The sequence below is a fragment of the Alosa sapidissima genome, chromosome 21, assembly GCF_018492685.1.
Source record: "Alosa sapidissima isolate fAloSap1 chromosome 21, fAloSap1.pri, whole genome shotgun sequence".
In the NCBI taxonomy this organism is placed as follows: domain Eukaryota; kingdom Metazoa; phylum Chordata; class Actinopteri; order Clupeiformes; family Clupeidae; genus Alosa; species Alosa sapidissima.
In genome coordinates, this window is record NC_055977.1 from 1971733 (window position 1) to 1981160 (window position 9428).

At 44.8% G+C, this 9428-nt stretch overlaps 2 protein-coding genes across 2 annotated transcripts in view; one reads left to right on the top strand and one right to left on the bottom strand.

Annotated features, from left to right (window-relative positions):
- Positions 1-2369, top strand: part of asns (asparagine synthetase) — a 21673-nt gene extending 19304 nt beyond the window's left edge. Inside the window, exons 11-12 of the mRNA XM_042076764.1 lie at positions 51-206; positions 569-2369. Of these exons, the coding sequence (XP_041932698.1) occupies positions 51-206; positions 569-778 (366 nt within the window). The 3' untranslated portion in view covers positions 779-2369. The remainder of the gene's footprint in view (positions 1-50; positions 207-568) is intronic.
- Positions 2370-3607: 1238 nt separating this feature from the next.
- On the bottom strand, positions 3608-7758 carry tac1 (tachykinin precursor 1). Its single transcript, XM_042076765.1, has 5 exons — positions 7257-7758; positions 6334-6436; positions 6090-6113; positions 4687-4743; positions 3608-3822 (listed from the first exon to the last, which is right to left on the bottom strand). The coding sequence occupies exons 1-5, from the start codon at positions 7368-7370 to the stop codon at positions 3776-3778; spliced, it is 345 nt and encodes a 114-aa protein (XP_041932699.1). The 5' UTR covers positions 7371-7758; the 3' UTR covers positions 3608-3775.
- Positions 7759-9428: the final 1670 nt, after the last annotated feature.

Genomic DNA, 9428 nt, shown 5'->3' on the forward strand with positions numbered 1-9428 from the left:
ATTGTGGATACAAATAAAGAAGTAAACTGTGTGTGTGTGTGTGTGTCCAGGACGGCGTGGAGAAGTTCCTCCTGCGCGACGCGTTTGCAGGTGAGGACCTTATCCCTGACGAGGTGCTGTGGAGGCGCAAAGAGGCGTTCAGCGACGGAATCATGTCCGTCAAGAAGTCCTGGTACACCAGCCTACAGGAGCACATCGAGTCTGAGGTACACACACACACACACACACACACACACACACACACGCGCATGCGACGGAATCATGTCCGTCGAGGTCCTGGTACACCAGCCTACAGGAGCACATCGAGTCCGAGGTGCACACACACACATGCATGCATGCGTAAAAAAACTCGTTAAAGTTATGTTTAAAGTTTAATTGTTGTACGTCATGTACAGGGCTTAAAGTGTTCAGGCACCGTGCCTGAATTCAGGCGTGAGCTGGTATGTTTAAGATTTGAAAATGGGCAATGAAACTACAGTATATATGACGTCCTCATAAATGTCTGATAACTTGAGGCACAGACATTTCTTTAGGCCCTGAGTGTAACTGCGTGTTCCCTCCCCCATAGGTGAATGACTCGGATCTGGAGAGAGCTGCTCATACCTTCCCGTTCAACCCCCCCAAGACCAAAGAGGCGTTCTACTTCCGGCGGGTCTTTGAGAAGCACTACCCAGGGCGCTGTGAGTGGACCCCGCACTACTGGATGCCCCGATGGATCAACGCCAGCGACCCCTCCGCCAGAACCCTGTCCATTTACAAACCTGACAAGGACGAGTAGAACCGCTCTGCTAGAACTCTGTCCATTCAATAACGTGACCAGGAGAAGTAGAACCGCTCTGCTAGAACCCTGTTCATTTACAAACCCCTTAAGAACCAGTAGAACCGCTCTGCTAGAACCCTGTTCATTTACAAACCCCTTAAGAACCAGTAGAACCGCTCTGCTAGAACCCTGTTCATTTACAAACCCCTTAAGAACCAGTGGAACCTGTTACAACCCTTTCCATTTGCAAACAAGGACCAGTCTGCTAGAATATTCTAAAGACCAATAGAACCACTCTCCTAGAACCTTGTCCATCTACAATCCAGACCCGTCTTCTGAAAAGCTCTCCATCTCAACACCCTTTACACACACACACACACACACACACACACACACACACACACACACACACACACGACAATGTGCCACCACAATGTGCCCAGTATGACATTTTAACCTGAAAGACTGCTGCTTAGACACACAGACACACACACACACACACACAGACTCACACACACACACACACACACACCCTAACCCAAAGGACTCATCCACGTTTAGGAGGGAGTATTCAGTTATGGGGCCAGACACTGGTAATGCATAGCAAAATATTGTTGTTATATAAATGGAATCCTCCTGAGAGGTCAAAAGGTCAAATGTGTGACTGGCATGTTTCATGCAACTGGTGAACGCCACACCCCCAACCCTTTCCATGTTGCCATAGGCACCCATGCCTGTCAATCAAACTTGAAACTCCCGGCTGTAGAGTCTAAACGCCAAATCCTTTACCTACACCCCTTTACCTTTATGCCCCTTTACCTACACCCCTTTACCTACACTGCTTTACCTTTATGCCCCTTTACCTACACCCCTTTACCTACACCCCTTTACCTACACCCCTTTACCTTTATGCCCCTTTACCTGTACCCCTTTACCTTTATGCCCCTTTACCTACACCCCTTTACCTGTGCACCCCTTTACCTGTGCACTCCCTTACCTGTGCTCACCCTTACCTGTGCTCACCCTTACCTGTGCTCACCCTTACACCTGTGCACACCCTTACACCTGTGCACTCCCTTACCTGTGCACACCCTTACCTGTGTGGCGAAATCTGGTCAGGCCGACCCCTCACATCTTTCTCTGCTTTTGTTCTCTTCCTGAATTGCCTGTAGCTTTGAGAGCTGTGCGAGTGTATGACGCTGTGATGAACCTGGACCTAAGCATATTTTGCAATGTCAGTTTTCTTAAAAAGGGCCATTCACACCACTAACGATGACCGTAACGATATGAGCGTACATTATCGTTACAGTTGTTGCCATTTATATATTTTTTGCTATTATCGTTATAGTTATGGTCTTTGGTGTGAACAGTTTCTGACATTAGGACATCAGTGATTTAAAAAATGCATAATACATTTAATGTAACATTTCTTTTTCAATTTAAGCATATTTTGTAATGTATCAGTTCTATTAAAAAGGGCCATTCATACCAGGAGCGATAGGAAAATAGCAACAGAATGTTTCATCATGGAAACCTATAGAAAAAATATTATCTACAGAAATGGTATGTGGTATCTACCAAAAAATAAAGTTTTTTTCTGCTGCTCTCAGTGACGTGTCTAAAGCTGTGAAAAGTGATTTGATATGATGTGCTGTGGGCCTGATGATGAGAGGGTGAAACAGACCAGGCTGTACCCAGTAGAGAAGACTGCTCAAGGGATGAAGGGGACACTTCAGTCACACATTGGATCAGTTTCCTTACATAGTTTGGTTTGAGCAAAAGTAAAACGTTTGACGCGATTATTTAATTTTGCAAGTGATGTCAGAGGTTTTGTGAATGTAGTTTGAGAATGGAGAAAAGGGTGGAAGGTTTAAAAAAAATTGTGGTTAGCAATTGTGAAAGAACTGTAAGTGTTGGCTTATTATTTTAATTTTTATTTTGTGATGGAGTAGTGTATACCCGGCCATCATTATCTGAAGGGACAGTGCGAACAAGTTCTTTTGCAGTTTATCTCAACCGTGGTTATATTCAGAAATACTGTCTACTGTATGCACAATTGCACATTTTCAACTCAAATTTTGCTGCTCTTATTTTCTTCATTGTATGTGCCTTCTGATTTTTTACTTTTTATATTGTTTACTTGAATGTTATGTTTGTCTGTGGACCTAATTGGTAAAATATGTCTTGTCTCCACCGTGGGATAGTGGGAAACGTAATTTCGATCTCTTTGTATGTCTTTGACATGTGAAGAAATTGACAATAAAGCAGACTTTGACTTTGAAATACTGCCACCGTTTGCCACCAGGTGGCAGTATGTCAATACAGCTAAACGTACTTTGTACTATTTAAAACAGTAATGCAGCATAATAATAGGATATAAACAAAAATAAATGACGTTCCACCAATAAAGAAAATAATTTTAATATATTAAGCCACATTACACACAATTACAAGACTGTCATATCGCACTTACACCTTGAATCACAAGGTAATGTCGAAAAGCCACAAATCGGTGGGAGAAAACTAAACCAATGGACAAAGAAACAACTTTGACGTGTCTGTGTTTACAGCACATTCGGTTAAGAGTAATGGCAGAGACGAACGAGGCACTAGACAGTGGGGTTGGCAGTGCAATTTCTTCATGTGCCCTGGGCACAAAGCTATGATTTGACAAATCACAACAGCTGTTGCCACATCTCCATGGCCACAACGTCGTGACAGCTGGACGGTGATTTGAGTTGAGAACATGATGAGGTTTTTTACACGCGCCAATGGCGGGATGAAGTTCAATTCACGCTTATGGGGAATGTCAAATCGTCACCATTAATACATTACTGCTACATCAAACACAATGAGAAACCCAAATGTTTATTAAACTTTACAGTGTCAACCAACTACACTTTCTTTCTTTACAAAAAATCCGAGAGAACAAAAAACACGGCGTGAAAGCGGCACGGCCGCTCGTGGAGGGCATGAGATTGGCGCGAGAGGAACATCTGATGCACGCGTGCTCCGCTAGCGTCGCTTGTCGTAGCTCCGTATTGTGTTCCACTCATAAGAATCTGCAACACAGAAAAAAAAACATTTAAGGTAGGCAAGAGCCAGGTGTGTGCGTGGGAGCTGACTGCCTTTAAACCGTGGGAACCTTGAGTGAGTGGTCTGAGGTGGAAGGCAATGCAGTCGAGATGAGAGAGCTCTGGGTTTAAGGCTGCCTGGATTTGGCTTTTTTATCTATAGAAGGCTACCTCCGCTTCAGCAGGGTGCTCTGCTGAATTTAAATGGTTCGACCTGCCTGACGAGGTAGCCTTCACCACACCTGATGCCTGTGCCGCGGTGCTGTTTGAAATGACTCCGACTGGTTTATTGGGGTCAAAGTGTGCATTTAATCTCCCCTTCCAAGGCCCAGTAGAAGGGCGGCATGTGAGGGTGTGTGTTGTGATGTAGCTTCCCGGTGGGCTGGAGTGTGTGTGAATGAGGGGGCCCAATGTGGAGTGTTTTGTCCCCTCATGATTTGTAAGGACTGGCTTGCCATCGGAGATGTGTTGATATGCTGACTATGTTAAACGCTAAAGTAGATTAGATTAAATGGACTTTTAAAGATGAAGTAGGTTAGGTAAAGCAGACTTTTAAACACTGAGGCTAGGCCAGGTGGGGTGAGATTTTAGCTGAGGTAGACTTAGGTGAAGCAGGCTTTTAAAATCTGAGGTAGACTAGGCTAGGTGAAGCAGGCTTTTAAAAGCTGAGGTAGGCTAGACTAGGTGACACAGGCTTTTAAAAGCTGAGGTAGGCTAGTAGACTAGGTGACAGGCTTTTAAAAGCTGAGGTAGGCTAGACTAGGTGACGCAGGCTTTTAAAAGCTGAGGTAGGCTAGGCTAGGTGATGCAGGCTTTTAAAAGCTGAGAGATGGGATGGGCCTGCACACTCACCTGGCTCTTCCTGACTCCTCTTTCCCATCAGGCCCACAAAAGAGTTGATTTTATGCCCTGCAAAAGACAGAACCATGAGGAGGTCATTAGTATCATACATCAGAGTTCCCAACACACACACAGAGGCTTAATCCTAGACGTATAAATTGCAGCTGAAGGCATTTTGGCACAGGGCACTTTGTACTAGCATCAGTGAATGTGTGTGTGTGTGTGTTTTTCTCTCATTTTTCTTGGAGGCCTGTGCTCCCTGTTGAGCTGCTTCTTAATGGCAGCGGGTACGCTGTATCTGAAGGACTCCCTGTCCTTATTAATATGTGTGTGTGTGTGTGATAGCCTCTCAGGAGGGGCAGACAGGTGATCTGTCAGGCAGTGTGAAGCTGAGGGGTGGGCTGTGTGTGACGGTGGAATTGAAGTAATCTCTGGGGATCACACACACACACACACACACACTTCTGAAGCCCCTCTCTTTATAACGACCCATAATCCCCTGTATTGCTGTTGCCATGCCGCCACTACCCAAGCTAATTATCACTGCAGATAAGAGTGAGTGTGTTTCAACTAACGTGGGACACGCGTCTCTCTTCGATTGCATGTCAGTGGGCTGGGACATGCCAGTATTTGCAGACCTCACACTCAAAGCCACCAGAGTAAACAGCTATGTGTGTGTGTGTGTTTGTGTGTGGCGCCTGGAGGTCTTTGCTCTGCCGGATATTGTGTTTCAGCCTGATTGGCAGACATGACCACATACACGCTATTAACACTGATAAACCGCACTCATATCCTGCTTAAAGCTTAGTAGCCGCACACACACACCAGAGAGAGAGAGACACACACACACACACACACACACACACTCTCTCTCCTTTCGTCTGTCTCATTACAATAACGAGAGGTATATATGCTTTGTACTGACCCTCCCCCTATACACACACATGCACTCACACACGCACACACACCTACACTCTACACACATACGCTCACACACACATGCACGCTCGTCTGAAATGCTGACACTGACAGGCACTGTAATGACTGCCGGTATACTGTAGTTCTCTCTGCTCCCGCTGCAGGGGGTTGTGGTTCTATGTGTAAGAATACATTTTCCAGTGTGCGTTTGGCTTTTTAAATGACTATATTTGTATAAATGGCAGAGAGAACATTTTTTTTTTAATAAGAAAGAGCTGCATGGACCAGTGTAAGACAACAGCAGGATTACAAATCAAGTCATTAAACTCGTCCATGCTGGGCCATCTCCTGTATTTGCCTCCCCTGCAGGGCTGACCATATCAGAACAACGCCTGGTCTAGTCTGTCAGCTCATCTGCATCCAGTCTCAACTTTTTTTTTTTCAAATAAAGGTTTTGTTTCGGAGCTTTTAGAATGTGCAGAGGAGAAGGTACTCACTTTTCCGGGTGATCTGTGCGTTTGCTGTGGGTAAAAGACGAAAGCGTTAGTGAGAGACATCTGGCGCACCACTTAACTGCCAGTAAATTGTTGAACATAATTTGCAGGTGGTTTTCTCTATCACTCTTGTTCATCTGTTCTTAGAACTGCGTTATGTGCATATTTTTCCGTGCGTTCAGCCATGGGCCAGCGTAAGGTGGGCACCACTTAAAGCCATCAATAAAGTGATGCGCAATGGTCTTACCGGAGGAGCGTTTGCCCATGAGTCCGATGAATTGATTGGGTCGGGGCTTTCTCGTCATTCTCCGCAGTATCTCTCTGAACGGGTCGGAGGGGAACCACTCATCCTAGGAAGAAATTAGATCAGTGTAACGTAAAACGACAGAGTAATGGGAGTGCGGGAGTGCTCTTGAGTCTTAGATGCGATCGATGAAAGTTAAAAACGTAACCCGGTGTGTTCTGCAGCAGCCAGCGTGGTTACATTGATTTACCTGCTCTGTTCCGACATTTCATGTGAATTATACTTGAATAGGACTTGAATGAAAAGCTTGTCTGTGGCAGTTTGAGACATTTCACATCATGTAACATGCTTTGCGCACAACGATCCATCTGACGGAGACGCCCGAGGCATTTTCAATGGGAGGCGGACCCGTGTCAGCCTTCGGGCGCTTGGCTGCGGTCCAACCCGCAATGTCAAATAGAAAACGTGCGCTACATCTGAAAGTAGTCGCCAGGATGTCGTGATATAAGGAGACCTTGGCTAGACAGGCAATCTCCCGATTAAAGCATCAAAGCGCTTAAAGTTAGTCGTAATTACCAATACTATCACCAGCCTATTAACAACAATACAGACATTACAATCATATTATATTTAATTTAGCTATTTTTCCCCATAATTCTTTTGAAACGAACAGTTTCAAAATGTTTATCCATGCAAACAAATAAACTGACTACAAGTCTTGGAAAAACCATGACAGAGCGCAAAGTCTGATCTTGTACGAAGCAAATATAAACGGCCTGTTGTAGGCTAACAACTTGTATCTGAAAACTTGCAATAACCTAAACTAAAATAATGTTAGCAATGAAAGAGCATTTAAAATAATTTGATAATAAAATTTGATAATTTGATAATTCAAAATAAAGCTACTCCATGTAAAATATAGTTACCTGTATTCGAATGTTGTTCGACCAGTAATCTGGATCCTCTTTGGCACCGAATTCTTCACAAAATACTTGTGCCAGAACCAAGAAAAGCACTACAGCTGATAGTAGTAATTTCATACTGAAGCAGATTTTTGTGCGCAACTGAAGTCTTTAAATTCCTTGTCCGTTAAAAGCAGAGAGAGACCGGATATTTAGAAAACGAATAAGAATATATAAACAACACAAACGGGCCGTTCACAGAGGCTAAAATATAATTTCTTTTCTTTTCAGTATCTGTATTAGTATCGTTTTGTAACTTCTCTGCGATACTATTTGGAGGCAGGATTCCTCTCCATACACGCGCTCACTGGTGCGTTAGTTCCGTGGTGTTCTCTGCGCTCGTCCTTGCGCGCTCGGCTCCGGGTGTGTGTGTCTGTGTGTGTGTGAGTGGTCACACAGGAATACTGTCTCTGGGCTTCACGCTTCTGGTTTTATAACGAGGGGCCACGAGGCTAGTCACCGGCCTCTACAAATCAATACAGGATGACCATTTATTTGGCACGAGCTTCCTTAAACTTGTGTGACTAATTGTCGTCTTGACTTCGCATCCGATTGCTGAAAGTGGCAAAGAACAAAATGTGACCTTCCCTGGCACGCGCCTTACCGTGACCGTTTAGGATGGAGGGTGAGAAAGATCAGTGCTGAAAGAGAAGAGCCAGGTGACGCACACAATCTTGTTGTATACGTAGGCATTACGACAAATGTCGTATTTTGATGAATAAAAGTGATTTATTGCCCGTGTGGAGAAAAAAATAAACAAACCTACTGCTCCTTATTAATCCACTAGATAACCTTGGTGGGCGTAAGCTGTCTTTGCACTTTTTTTTTTATCATTGGCCACACCTCCATTGATTGAAATGAGTTATAACAAATGATGTCCTCACAATTTGGTCAACGTTTCATTCTGATGGCCAGTGACTCAGGTTTACCCCGTGGTCACCATCAGTAGTCCAGTGGTTTAGGCTACCGACAGGGACTGAATAGGCAGTTATTTATTCTAAACATGTTCAGTAGTGAAATATAGCAGGACATCTTGATATTAAATATGTATGATCTCTATTACTTTACTGAAGTATTTGTCTGGCACTTTTATTCTAAGCGATGTACACATCAATTATTACAAGCCTCTGAGCAACTCCGAGTGAAGTGCTTTGCACAAGGAATTGAAGCCACAAGCATTTCCTTATGCAAAATTCCTTATCCTTGGGGCAGCCGTGGTCCACTGGTTAGCACTCTGGACTCGTAACCGGAGGGTTGCCGGTTCGAGCCCCGACCAGTGGGCCGCGGCTGAAGTGCCCTTGAGCAAGGCACCTAACCCCTCACTGCTCCCCGAGCGCCGCAGTTGTAGCAGGCAGCTCACTGCGCCGGGATTAGTGTGTGCTTCACCTCAATGTGTGTTCACTGTATGCTGTTTGTGTTTCACTAATTCACCGATTGGGTTAAATGCAGAGACCAAATTTCCCTCACGGGATCAAAAAAGTATATATACTATACTATACTTATCCACTACGCTAAAACTACCACCCCCCGACATAGCACCATTTTATCTGATAGGTACTCAGAGGTATCGGGAAGGCTGCCTCGAATTATGCCAAGAAATGTTTTAAAGCAGCAGGCCTCTACTAATTGTAACCATCACAAAGTGACAGGGGCCTTTATGGCTATTGCTTGTGAGGCGCCATCTGACTAAATTGGGTATGTGTGTCGGCCAGAGCCCACGATGGCCGCGGGTTTATGGCCGTCATGTCTTGGCCAGTTTTGGCGCACAGTGATGACAATATTGCAAGACGTGTCCTGGTGGAGGTGAATTATATTTTTAATGAAAGCATAAATCATGCTGTTCGACGCAGAGTGAACGCTCTGAGGTGACTGACCCGCGGAGGACGAGCGAGCATCTAGCGTGGCTCATTTCCATGTGAAAGCGCGCTTGTTTAAGCGAGCGCCACAGAAGTGGAGTGGCAGGCGCGCCAAACGCGGGTTCAACGCATTCATTCAGCGCAACGAGTGCTTCAAACCTCAAGGGCCTGTTCGCAGCGCTCATGATGTGCCCTTATTTAATCATGTGTTTAATGCCATATGCAAATATTAGCTCTGTTAACACAACGGGGTTTCAGCTCAACGAGGCCTGGACGTCTT

Coding starts and splice junctions, on each gene's coding strand:
- tac1 (XM_042076765.1), bottom strand. CDS start 7,370: ATGAAATTACTACTATCAGCTGTAGTGCTTTTCTTGGTTCTGGCACAA. Junction 4,744..6,089: donor CGCACAGATCACCCGGAAAA/GTGAGTACCTTC, acceptor TGTCTTTTGCAG/GGCATAAAATCAACTCTTTT. Junction 3,823..4,686: donor GAGGAGTCAGGAAGAGCCAG/GTGAGTGTGCAG, acceptor TCTGTGTTGCAG/ATTCTTATGAGTGGAACACA.